This window comes from Schistocerca piceifrons, chromosome 2 (genome assembly GCF_021461385.2).
Source record: "Schistocerca piceifrons isolate TAMUIC-IGC-003096 chromosome 2, iqSchPice1.1, whole genome shotgun sequence".
NCBI classification, from domain to species: Eukaryota; Metazoa; Arthropoda; class Insecta; order Orthoptera; family Acrididae; genus Schistocerca; species Schistocerca piceifrons.
Genome location: NC_060139.1, coordinates 676,110 through 689,560, shown reverse-complemented (window position 1 = coordinate 689,560; position 13,451 = coordinate 676,110). Strand labels below are relative to the sequence as shown.

Below are 13,451 nucleotides of genomic sequence, written 5' to 3'. Positions count from 1 at the left end.
TTAGGGAGATGTTTAGTAAACTGCAAGATTTTACAAGATAAGAGTTGAGTATCGAGGAGAGGTTTGCTATTGAAATTTAGAAAACAAACATTCCAAGAGGAAACAGTGAACGTATTATTTCCTGCTATGTTTCACGTGAAATGACTACAACAAGATAAGTTAGATAAATTGGAGCCGTTACAGAGGTTTACTGGCTGCGGTTCTTCCCACTTGCAATACAGGAATGGAAAGGAGAAGGGAGAGCGAACGATAGTGGAGCCGCAACTACCTTCCACAACGCACCGTAAGGTATTTTTCAGAATATAAGTGTACTACCTAACCACGATATCATTGTACCTGGACTCCCACGGCTGTTGCAGGAAACATGCGGTGACGTCACAGGCACGGTGGTGGCCAAGGAAACCGCATCCCACAGTGAATGTGTTCGGCACAGCTGTGCATATATTATCAAGTGGTTTAGCGTATCCTCGTGAATTACCAGGGTAAAAACGCTCGATAAACTGACCGAAGGGCCCAAACTCCCAGGTGCAATAACACTGTGGGCGAATAATAGAGGCAGATTACATGCTTGATTACCAGAGGTGCGTAGGATCATTACTATAGCAGGTACTTTCCAAGAAGACTGATTTGAAAGCGGCAGACTAAATTTGTAGTTTACTGTGCGTATTCTGCGTGTAACTTGCATATTGCGAGGTGATGTAGTGGTTGTCGGACTCCACATGCCCGAGATTTAATCGTCAGGCGGTCTTCAGATTTCTCTGTTATCACAGCTTTCACCTCTGTTGATGAAGAAACTTCACTGTGGTGGGGAGGCCACTGCAGGTAATTCTGTAGCTGGCTAGTTATTTATCGAAAAATTGGAGAAGGGCAAAAACATATTCTCTTCAATTTAACAACGCCTAATAAAGCACTGCCGTGTTAAAACGATCCTTCGAGTTGGAGACAGCTCTACTTTCTTCTTAAGATTCTCGTAAAAAATGTGGGTCATTACTTATTTACAGACCTCGAATTTGTATGTCGCAAGTGCTGCGCGTCAGTTGAAAAGTTCTCCACGGACTACCTGTGATCCCCTTCTGCTCTCATATTCTACAGAACACAAGATTCTTGTACTAGAGTAGTACCAGTTACAAATTTCTCATTAACGCGCTCTCTCGAGAGCCCCCGAACGAGGCAACTTCGCTGTCCAATTGTGTTCGACGTCTGCGCTGCACCCCGAGCCAGCTGCCGCCCTTGATGGCCATCGTCAGACTGTTGGGGTCCGTCTGGAGAGTCGCCGGCGTTTCGGCGACGGCCATCAGGCTGAACCGCGCCAGCAGGTGCACCAGCACCAGCTTCACCTCCATCAACGCGAGCCTCTGGGCTGCAACAACAAGACCCCAGTCAGAAGCATATTCTGTGCTCGTAATTTGCTACCTACTGGTGTTCTCAAGGAGTTAGTATTAATTACTTTCCTATTATTCAGTTGTGTAGAAGACATAATTAGCCCAAAACGAACATGTGTATCTTTCAGGAGGTGCTTACCGATGTTTCATTCTAGTATATCTCTAAAGATTAGCTATTTGTAGCTCGTCATCGTCTTCATTTAAAGGAAAAATTTCTCGGTACACACCTATTACCTAGTTTCTAGGCTTCCACAAGGTGATCCTGTGAGGACCGCGGTTTAAACTATCAGTCGAACGTATCTTGTAATCACTTTTATTCGTTTCTCTCGATGCCGTAGCCATCCATAAAGTAAGAAATCTCGATAAACGAAACCGCCTCGGCTGCCCAAGCTCTAATTTATAATTCTGGACAATCACAATTAAACAGATGATCTCGCAGAGCCATTTACAAGTGTCTTCGTCAGAATGTGCAGTCTACACATGAAGCATATGCGACGACTTCACAGCCACAGTAACGGTGGTCCAGATCTTCACGGCTGGCTGGTTCCGCTTGTGCTTGTGCAGAGTGTTATAGGAGAATTTTGGCAACCGAGATGATTTCTTGACCAGAATTTCCTTCTTCAGTATACTCACTTAACGCTGCATGTGCTCGTACAGAGGTTGGACAAAAATATGGGAAGACTGCCAGAAATGCATTGTTAATCATAAATGCAGATGCTAGCCAAGCCTGCAGCATGCCTTGTTGTACCTGACCACAAATGGCAGCCTTGCTGTGTCCTGAGTACGGTACAAGGGTCAGTCGTGCCAACAGCGGTGTTCTGTATAGTTTTGAGTGCCTTGTGTAAGAGCTGAGTGAATTCGAACGTGGGCAAATTGTTTCTGCTCGTATGAAGGATGTTTACGTGACAAAGGGAGCCAAAGTGTTTGGTGTTTCAACAGTTCAACAGTCACTGTATCGTTTATACCATATAGAGGGAAAGGGAAAAAATATCATGCGCCAAGTTGAAACACGGATGAGACTGTGTGTTGAGTGATCGTCAGAGATGGTGACTGAAGAGGACTGTGACGAATAATAAGAGGACAACAGTAACAAGTCTATGCAGAAGTGGATGGCCCACTCGCGAATTATGTCAGCAGGACCAAACTAGAACTGCAAAGCCGCTCGTCGCTGGCGGAAATGCCTGTAACAGAAAACATGGTGTCGAAGCGATAAAACCTCTACCATGGGGCAATGGAAGAAAGTCGTTCGCTAAGAGGAGTCATTTTTCACACAGTTCCCAACTTCTGCCCGTCTTTAGGTCCCAGGAGTGAACCAGGTGGGCGATGATTTGGGCACCCATATCGTGACATCCCATGGGTTCCGTGGTTAATCCGGAAGGTCACGTTACTGCCAAGGTCTATATCACCTTTGGCTTATCAGGTCCATCCCCTGGTAAACCCCCCCCCCTTTTCCCCTCTCTAGTGGCGGTGCTTTGTTCCAAGATGACAAGACCTCTATTCACTAAGCTCACGTCGTCCAGGGCTGGATGAATTGTAGCATCCCCTGTGGCCGGAACAGACACCGTATCTAACATTACTGAGCCTTTGTCGCCTACTTTGGAGAGACGGGTGTGCCATCGTTTTCCACCTCCATCATCGTTACCTCGACTTGACAAAATTTCGCAGGACAACAAGATTCCCTTGAAAACCGTACGTGACCTGTCCTTTCTCAGACGACTGGAAGCTATTTTGAAAGGCAAATGGTCTCATACTGCATATTAGGCATGGCAATGTGTTGTGTTTTTGCTGTTTCCATATTTTTGGCGTACCCGTGTATATTTAACTCTCTCCAAGTTCACTATCAATCCTAGAAATTTCTAAACAGTTCGAAAAAAATCTTATTTTCTTAACAGTTCGAAAAAAAATTTTATTTCTGTGGACTGAACTCTCAAGCATTTCTTAACTGTCAAAGTTTCGCTGTTTTTTACTAACTCGGTACAGTCATTCTTTTGTAAAACATCTTTTTTTTTTATCTACATATCATGACATGGCAAGCGCTTTGGCTGTCTGCATTTTGGTTGTCCAGAAAATGTTCCAACTTGAAAATCACCTCGTCGTCATTCCGAAAATGCCTCGTAACCAATGTTTCCTCAAGTACTTACTGGATGCCATGTCAGGAGAATATAGCGGAATGATTCAGTTTTACGAGCTGCCGTCTACCAATATGGTTTGGTAGTTTTATCACACTACATAAATGGTGTAGTAAATGGTAGGACTACCGGCAGTTTTGGTAAGGAAGGAAATACAAATGGATGTGTAAGAGAGGATCTGGGAGCCAACAACTTCTCTTTGTTTGCCTGTTAGTTTTGTACACGCAGAATATACACTCGCATTTAGTAAGTAATATAAATCAGCTAATCGTGTAATTTCCGCGCTTTTATGTCTCCAAAGCAATTTCTTTTGATGCAGTCATAGTTTACACCCACAGACATAAAAGTATGTAATTATTGTTCTCATGTTGTACCCAGGGCAAGAAATTCCTGTTATTATTGATAAACGCGAAAGTTATTTATGAGTAGTAGAAATATATTTCATTTAATCGAATAAGTTTTGAAGCTAAGATTGACATAATTTTGTGTTGCAGCTTTTTTTATTTTACATTTTTGTTGCGAAAATATCGTTTTCTAACGCTGTATGATAAACGTGTTTGTTTTCTATATTTTTACTACAATAAAACCTAAATTAAACGTTGACAATTTGTGTTTTGTTATAAATACTGCTATTTTTAACTAACAGACAAGAGGACAACTATGTAGAAGAAAAATATTCCGTATGTTACACGGCCCTTTATAAATCCTCATTCAGTGTCCAGACGGTTCAGCGCTTCTGGTTTTTAATGGAATCTAGAGAGACGCCGATCGCACATGTAAAGAAAGCGACTGTGATGGGGTAACACACTACACGTATGCAACGCATCTAACGTACAGGTAACTGACCAACGCTGCTAGGAAATCTACTACAGTCTATGCTTAATTATGATAGTCTATGATACACTACGCCAATTTTACAGGTCTGTGTATAGTCCAAAGGAGAAGCACGCATAATTGTGTCCTGTGCAGAATGCTGCGGAAAATTGTTGTGGTTCAAAATCGGCCCCTTGGGAAGTTTACAGTGAGGAGATTTTGGTAGTATGCTACTGTTACAGTTTGCCCCTTATGAACATAATTTGTTTTGACCAAACCATGGCATCCAGCATCACCTGACTCTACGTTGGCTGGGTATCGCCCGTTTCGGCGGCGAAGAACCAACATGTTGTCACTGTTTTCTTTCGTCCTCTGTGTCGGGGTCATAATGTTGCATCTAGAGGCGTCTGAAGCCTGAGAACAGTCTTGACACAGCTGCAGCATATCCATCGCTGCCTCCGTTCGACGGGCTTTTTGAATGAGTGTCAAATTGAAGGAAGATTATGCTGCAACGTCCCGTCGACATCGAGGTCATTCGAGATAGAGGCTCTGAGCACTATGGGACTTAACAGCTATGGTCATCAGTCCCCTAGAACTTAGAACTACTTAAACCTAACTAACCTAAGGACATCACGCAACACCCAGTCATCACGAGGCAGAGAAAATCCCTGACCCCGCCGGGAATCGAACCCGAGAACCCAGGCGCGGGAAGCGAGAACGCTACCGCACGACCACGAGCTTAGGACATTCGAGATAGTGAATGGATGTCAGCAGTCGCGGAACACAGCAACCGGTGATATTTATTATGTTGAAAACGTCGTGCAAGATGTTGAAAATTCATCCATAAGTGATTTTTCACTTTTTCAGCTATTGCCTCGATTACGGCGCGCTTGTCTTTGAGAACGCGGGCCTCCTCTTGCGACTCCCGGGTCTTCACGCTGAGTTTATGCACCACTTCAGCAATTCAACTTCATCAACTCAAAAATGATCGTTCCAACGTTCTTCCCCTTAAAATGGGATGCGCCATTTTCTTTTCTAAATTTCAGTGGCGTGGCACGGTACAGCGATGTGAGGATTTCAGAGTTCACCAGTATTGCAGATACATAACTGCAACAACAAAAATAATGCAATAATTAAAACCTTATGACTACCCTCATACCTCCATATCCTAACAGAAACCTGTCTGTTGATGGCAAGTGGAATAAAATGCCCATATCTTGTCTTCGGCATTTACTTTTGTGTACCGTGACACATTGATTGAGCCAGCCTTCCTCTATACTTCGAGGGTCCGTGACGGTGTAACGTGTTTACTGCTCATCAGTTCTTGTTGTCCAGCACCGAAATGACACGTGATGCGCTGCATTGTGGCCTCTGTTAGAGTGTGCGACAGTTCAAGGTGGACCGTGAAACTAACACTTTGCAGCGCATGGCACATGGCTATGCCGACGACACACAGTTCACCCTCGATACGACGGTGTGCGGTAGTTCCAGTCCTTGCAGACTCAGAGATGGAGAGCCTGCTTACTGCGCCAGACAAGGCCTGCCAGTATCATGCGCCAGTCTACGTCTGACGATAACCCAATCACATGATATGGCGAACCACTGTTTTCCCCGTGGACCAAGAGGTCTGCAATACAGCAGCTATCGCTGATTAAATACCTTGTATTCATCATTATTGCCTGTTGTGTGGTCATTAGAAATTTGAAGATTGCCTCCTACTTGCGGATACTCATTGCTTTCGGCCACATAGCTGAAACACGTTATTCTGAACGCTGAGCGCTGATGTCATTTGTGTCGTTCCTCTTTTGAGACAATCCTTTTTTTTAATAAACAGCTGTATCTGAAGTTAAATCCCAACTAGCTCCGCAGATGGGGAGGACATCGAGGAAATACATTATGAGATAAAAGAAATTATTCAGACAGTCAAGGGAGCTGAAAATTTAATAGTTATGGGGGGACTGGAATTCGATAGTGGGAAAAGGAAGAGAAGGAAAAGTAGTAGGTCGAATATGGACTGAGGAAAAGGAATGAAACAGGAGGCCGCCTGGCAGAATTTTGCACAGAGCGTAATTTAGTCATAGCTAATACTTGGTTCAGGAACCATGAAAAAGGTTGTATACGTGGAAAAAACCTGGAGACACAGGATGGTTTCAGATTGATCGCATAATGGTAAGACTGAGGTTTCGGAAACAGATTTTAAATTGTAAGGCATTTACAGGGGCAGATGTGGTCTCTGACCACAATTTATTGGTAATAAACTGCAGATTAAAACGGAAGAAACTGCTAAAAGGTAGCAATTTAAAGATATTGGACCTGTGTAAATTGAAAGAAGCAGAGGTTGTAGAGAGTTTCAGACAGAGCATTAGGGAACGACTGGCAAGAACAGGGGAAAGGGATATAGTAGAAGAAGAATGGGTAGCTTTCAGAGATGAAATAGTGAAGGCAGCAGTGGATCACGCAGGTAAAAAGACAAGGGCTTGTAGAAATTCTTGGTTAACACAAGAGACGTTGAACTTAATCGATGAAAGGAGAAAATATAAAAATGCAATCAATGAACGAGGCGAAAGACAATAAAAACATCTAAAAAATGAGATCAACAGAAAGTGCAAAGTGGCTAAAGGACAAATGTAAGAATGTAGACGCATATGTCACAGGACAATTAAAGAAACCTTTGGAGAAAAGAGATTCACCTATACGAATACCAAGAGCTCAGATGGAAAAGCAGTGCTAAGCAAAGAATGGAAAACAGGAATGTGGAAGGAGTATGGTTTATACAAGCGGCAATATTATGGAAATGGAAAAGAACGTAGATGAAGATGAGAAGGGAGATATGATACTGCGTGAAAAATTTTACAAAGCACTGAAAGACCTAAGTCAGAACAAGGCCCCGCGAGTACACAGCATTCCGTCAGAGCTACTGATTGCCTGGGCAGAGCCTGCCATGACAAAACTCTTCCATCTGGTGAGCAAGAGATGTGAGACGGGCGGAATACCCTCAGACTTCTAGAAGAGTAAAATAATTCCAATTCCAAAGAAAGTAGGTGCTGACAGGTGTGAAATTTACCGAGCTATTTATTTTATAAGTCACAGCTGCAAAATACTAACATGAATACTTTACAGCAGAATGGAAAACTGGTAGAAGCCGACCTCGGGGAAGATCAGTTTGGATTCAGAAGAAATCTAGGAACACGTGAGGCAATGCTAACTCTACGACTTCTCATAGAAGATAGGTTAATGAAAGGCAAACATACATTTATGTCATTTGTAGACTTAGAGAAAGCTTTTGACAATGTTGACTGTAATACTCTCTTTCAAATTCTAAAGATGACAGGGGTAAAATAAAGGGAGCGAAAGGCTGTTTACAATTTATGCAGAAACCAAATGGGAGTTATAAGACTCAACGGGCACGAAAGGGGAGCAGTTGTTGAGAAGGGAGTGAGACAGGATTGTAGCCTATCCCCGATGTTATTCAATCTGTATATTGAGCAAGCACTAAGGGAAACGAAAGAAAAATTTGGAGTAAGAATTAAAGTCCAGGGAGAAGAAATAAGAACTTTGAGATCTGCTGCTTCATTGTAATTATGTCAGAGAAAGCAAAGGACTTGGAAGCGGAGTTGAAAAAAGCATATAAGATGGACATTAACCAAAGCAAGACGAGGATAATGGAATTTAGTCGAATTACATCAGGTGATGCTGAAGGAAATATATTAGAAAACGAGACACTTCAAGTAGTAGGTGAGTTTTGCTGTTTGGGAAGCACACTAACTGATCATGGCCGAAGTAGAGAGGATATAAAATGTGGACTGGCAATGGCAAGACAAGCGTTTCTGAAGAAGAGAAATTTGTTAACATCGAGTACAGATTTAAGTGTCAGGAAGACCTTTCTGAAAGTGTTTGTACAGAGTGTAGCCATGTATGGAAGTGAAACATGGACGATAAACAGTTTAGACAAGAAGAGAATAGAAGCATTTGAAATGTGTTGCTACAGAAGAAAGCTGAAGATTAGATGGGTAGCTCACGTAGCTAATGAGGAGGTACTGAATAGAATTTCTCTTATAAATTTGTTGCACAAGCTCGCTAGAAAAAGGTTTCGATTGGTAGAGCTCTTTGTGAGGCATCAAGGAGTCACCAATTTAGTACTGGAGGGAAGCGTGGGGGGGGGGGGGCGGTTAAAATCGTAGGGGGGGGGGGGGCAGGAAATGAATACAGTAAGCAGATTCAGCGGGATGTAGGTTGCAGTAGGTACTCAGAGATGAAGAGGCTTGCACAGGATAGAATAGCGTGGAGAGCTGCATCAAACCAGTCTTTGGAGTGAAAAAGACGACAATAACACGACAAGGGCCCGAAGCAATATGTTAATTATATTTACGTTTGTCTAAGGAGCGTCATTCTGTTTACGAGAAAGTTATTTGACCTATGTGTTCTTCCTGCATGGTCAGTGTATTTACTTTCAATGTACTCCGTGTACTGTGCAATGAAAAAGTCACAATGCAAGAGAATATAACAATCATTTTTTAATGTGGGTAAAAAGACTTCGGCAAACAGCGCCACACTACTGCAACCCTTATCCCTGGAAGTAAACCAGTGAACAAGCTGAGGTCACCAATATAAACAGTGACCGGACGATCAAGAAGTTTCACTAATAAAACATTCTCGGGTTTCAAGCCGCGTCAAGTGGTTTACTGCCCACGAGTTTTCGGCAGAGATATCGTCTGCCATTGTCATCAACTTGACAGTGGCAGAGGAGATCTCTGCCGAAAGCTCGTGGGCAGTAAACCACTTGACGCGGCTTGAAACCCGAGAATGTTTTACTAACGGATGTCGCCGCGAAAACATGCATTCGTACAAGAAGTTTAATGTCCCAATAGTTGGTTGCAACACGAGAAAAATGCTTACCAATGCACATGCGAGGCCCAGATCCGAAGGGGAAGTAAGTGGACTTGTTGATGCTGCGCCTGTTCTCGGGGCTAAAGCGCTGCGGGTCGAAGCGCTCTGGCTGTGGGAAGTACTTGGGGTCGTTGTGGATGGCGTGGACAAACACCCAGACGTCGTCCCCGGGCCGCAGTTCGACTCCCCGGCAGTGCTCTGTGGCCGGCAGGCGGTAGGGTCGCACGCACTGGCGGTCGAGGACGAAGGCAGACGGGTACATCCGGAGCGACTCTGCGAACACATAACGGGTGGAACTGTTCTCGTCAAATACACGTAGACACTTTTGGAAGTTACGGGAAGGCCACGAACCACATATTTTAAGCAGAAGTAGGATAAGGTTAAACAGCTGCCTCGGGAAGGAGAAAGGATGTTACGCTGACCGCGCTTGTTTGTTCAAGCACTTCTGCATCGCCGTGCAGGATGTTATCAGCTACGACAATGACGTATGTTACTATTATTTAATTTAAAAAGATCTTACCAGAATAATAATGTAATTACAAGAGGGATACGAGTAAGTAAAGAAGCAGAAATTTTAAGAGATGATCAAAATTTTTCGTATTGTTTTCCCGCTTACGATCTAAGTAGCGAGGACCATTCATTTTTTTTTTGCGCGTACAGGATTGTATACATATTTTCACATGCCATTTATTTACAGGTGATGGATTTACGACTCACCCGAACACAACCTCTTGCGCACCTCTACGACGTAACCATTTTCAGCGAAGACACAAAACAGCGATGCAAGAGAGTCCAATTAGTTTACTGTGTGTCTGTAACTATAGATAAGCGCCCCCTTGCACTCAGTCAAGTAAACAGATCTGTGCGTCTTCAACGAGCGACAGCACTCGTTCTGATCACAACTTAACTGAAGTTATCACGAACTTCTCTGAACTGCGGAATGTTAACAAACTACAGATATTCTTCAGACTAGTAAATCATAGGATTCCAAACATTCATCTGTCCATCGAAAGATAAAAAGAAAACAACATAAACTCGTTTAACAGCAGTGTATGCGATAGCGTACCCATGTTTTGGAGAGCCTGTTCTTCCAGCAACACGAACTGAGTGAGGAGGTCCAGTCATTGTCGCTGCATTCGCACCGTCCAGCCACCTGGATTAGCGTTTCCGCGATTTCCTCAACCGCTTTAACAAATGCCTTGACGAATTCTTTGAAGAAGAAACTCCCGGGATCCTTCGTCATCATTCCCCAACCCGAGCTGCGGCTGCGTCTCTTAATGACTTCGTCGCACGCGATTTCAAATCTTACTCTCCCTTCCCCTGAATTTATGTAGCTTACGCGCTGAATTCTGCTGTTGCTGCTATTCTGTCGCATTATGGTTGTAAACACCCTTTATTTTTCGCTTTCTATCAGGTGAAGAAGCTGGAATATAACTGCACTAAGGCACTACTATAGAAAATTGCTTTGTCTCACATCAACTGGTTCTTAGGAGGAAGAGAGTTCATGATAATGACGGAACATATTATGTTTAAATGGTTGCTGAATTTTATGTACCCAGTGGGCGATATGAGTCAGTGAATTCCAGTTGAAGAGAATGGGTTGTCACACAAAATCTCTAATAAAGGAAATAGCGTGGGTAGTTACTCAAGAACAGCGTAATTTTACTCAAGAATAGTAATATAATTTGTTCCCCGGCCATTGTGTAAAGTAAACAACGAGTAAACAACGAGTAGCAGAAGAGTCCAAACGTTGTAGTGAACAAGTCGTAAATCTGATGTTCAACAATGTAACTCCTACAAGGCGAAGATTAATTTGTGTAACGTATGATCCTCTGGAAGAGGTGCACGAGACTTTTGCAAGAGTAGACTTAGGAATTATTCGATCAATACCTAAGAATAAGAAGGGAACAAATACAAGCACGTTCGATCATTTCTCGACATACTAGGATATCAAACATCTGTTAGAATGACAAAACGTTTGAAAAACTGTACGTAAAAGTTTAGTCACAAGTTGGGTTCATCGTCTTGATTAATTATTGATCAATGGAGGAAATTTATCAGTTTTAATTTATATTGATGATTCAGCGAGAAATACCAGAGACGATGGAATCGTCGAGTGAACACGCTGAATCATTTTTAAGATTTATAACAATAAATACTAGCGAGAACCATGAAAACTTGGATTTTGGTCTTCTGCATGCAATACGACCGTAAGACGAAAAAAATGGGTGCTTCCACTGGCCTGAGACCTTACCAAGTCATCTACGGCAGGAGGGTTAATCCATATGTGGACTTTGTCCAGTCGATCTATAATATCAGTGTCATGAGCAAATGAAATAAAGGCACATACCTAGCACATATATAGCATCGTGTAGCATTCCCCTTCGCCGTGAAGGTAGCGACGACGTGTCGTGCTGTGGACTCCTCGAGACACGAAAAGCAATGGGAGTAATCGTAACCCATGCTCACTCCTGTGACGCTCATTACTCTAGAATGTTCTTGCTATCACTGTTCAGATTACTTACATCTCGCTCGATGGCGTCCAATGTGTCTCAGTATACACTCATGGGAATGGAAAGTGTCACAACATGTAGCAAAAGTCTGATGTTTGTGAAACATTGTAGAGGTGTTCATCACGTAACGGTTATTAGACGATTAAACTTCCATTCTGTTCGGGACATATTCATCAAAACTAGTATGAACTGGGTCCCCCAAGTACACGAATTCACTGCAGTATTTGTTGTGCCACGGAACCAAACAGCCTCCGAATGTCATCTTGAGGAATTTCTAACCATGCCTGAAGCACATGCCAATGATTCATGGTGATTGGTGACTCAAAGCTCCCACGGGAGCACACGTCTTCCCAGAAAGACTGTATGGATGACAAATCGCGGGCTCGTGTAGGACAGTCAGAAGCCAGTACTTTCCTTAAGTCATTTCTCCTGTGAAATGAAGTATGGAGTCTTTCATTATCCTGGTTCAATACGACATTTTCTATCCCGGAATTGAAGGGTATGACAACAAGGAACTAGCTTCCCTTCCCTACAACGTCAGATTTGATTCTCTCTCTAAAGCAGGTTATTTTATGATTTTCGACATGATGTATATTTATTTTGTAACTATACTCGGCCTCCAGTTTGGGATTATAATAATCGTATTCAAGTCTTAAGTATTGATCCTCACCACGACTCCCACCTGGTGGCCTAATCGCCCTCCTGTACGGCGCAGTTACCGCAATCATCCGGCTTGGCATATTGTCTTACGGAAAAGATGGATGAGTCCATACCTACAAGTGATCACAAAAATCTTAGTATGTTTTCACACTGTATTTTGGTACATTTTTTCTCTTTGCTTTTAATGGTCAGTAACTACTATTATGCATTATATATTACTTGTGGTTCCTTACGGACTTTTTCAGATTAATCTGATGATGCATAAATCTAAAAGCATAATTAAAGAAAATGGTGACAACACAATTTATGACTTCCATGTATTTTTATAGGGTTCATAATGCCACGGATACAACCCTCAAATCGCTTTGCATTTAGTCACAACTGGTTTAGCAGGTGGTGAAACTCTCATCGGTATACTAGTTGACAAAATTACGCAAATGATAAGATACAAGATTAATGACTTCGAAAATAATGTCAAGGTCCTATGAAGAATTCCGCTTACCGGAGACGACCATGTCGAGGTACTGGCTGGCCATGACCTGCTCGTAGCTGGGCTGCCCCCCGCTCTTCCGCATCAGATCGTCCACCTCGTCCAGCAGGCGCCGCTGCACCTCCTCGTGCGTAGCCAGCAGGTGGCTGCAGAAGGCCAGCGCTGTTGACACGTTTTCGAAGCCACCGAAGAAAAATATCAGAGCCTGCGCCGCGATGTCGTCGTCAGTCAGAGCTGCCGTCGGAAAAGAAAAACAAATAAAGATGCGCAACGGCAGGTCAAGAGTGCTGCCATCGCCAGGACGCAGTACACTGAGGTGACAAAAGTCGTACACAGATGGCCATAGTATCACGTGTACAAGGTACAAAGAGGGCAGCGCACTGGTGGGGCTGTCATTTGCTCTCAGGTGATACAAGTGTAAAGGTTTCCGAGGTGATTATGAGCGCACGACGGGACGTAACAGACTTCGAACGCCGAATGACAGTCGGAGCTATACGCGTCAATAGTGCGCCGAGATTACCAAATTCCAGGCATTACAGTACCTCTCATCACGGACAGTGCCGTGGCCGAGGCCTTC

General features: G+C 43.3%; 1 protein-coding gene across 1 annotated transcript in view; it reads right to left on the bottom strand.

Annotated features, from left to right (window-relative positions):
- Positions 1-1,124: 1,124 nt before the first annotated feature.
- The window catches only part of LOC124776679 (cytochrome P450 9e2-like), an 89,007-nt gene continuing 76,680 nt past the window's right edge, over positions 1,125-13,451 (bottom strand). The window contains exons 5-7 of the mRNA XM_047251782.1: positions 12,887-13,108; positions 9,221-9,484; positions 1,125-1,360 (exon numbers count right to left, since the gene is read on the bottom strand). Coding sequence (XP_047107738.1) covers positions 1,125-1,360; positions 9,221-9,484; positions 12,887-13,108 — 722 coding nt within the window. The remainder of the gene's footprint in view (positions 1,361-9,220; positions 9,485-12,886; positions 13,109-13,451) is intronic.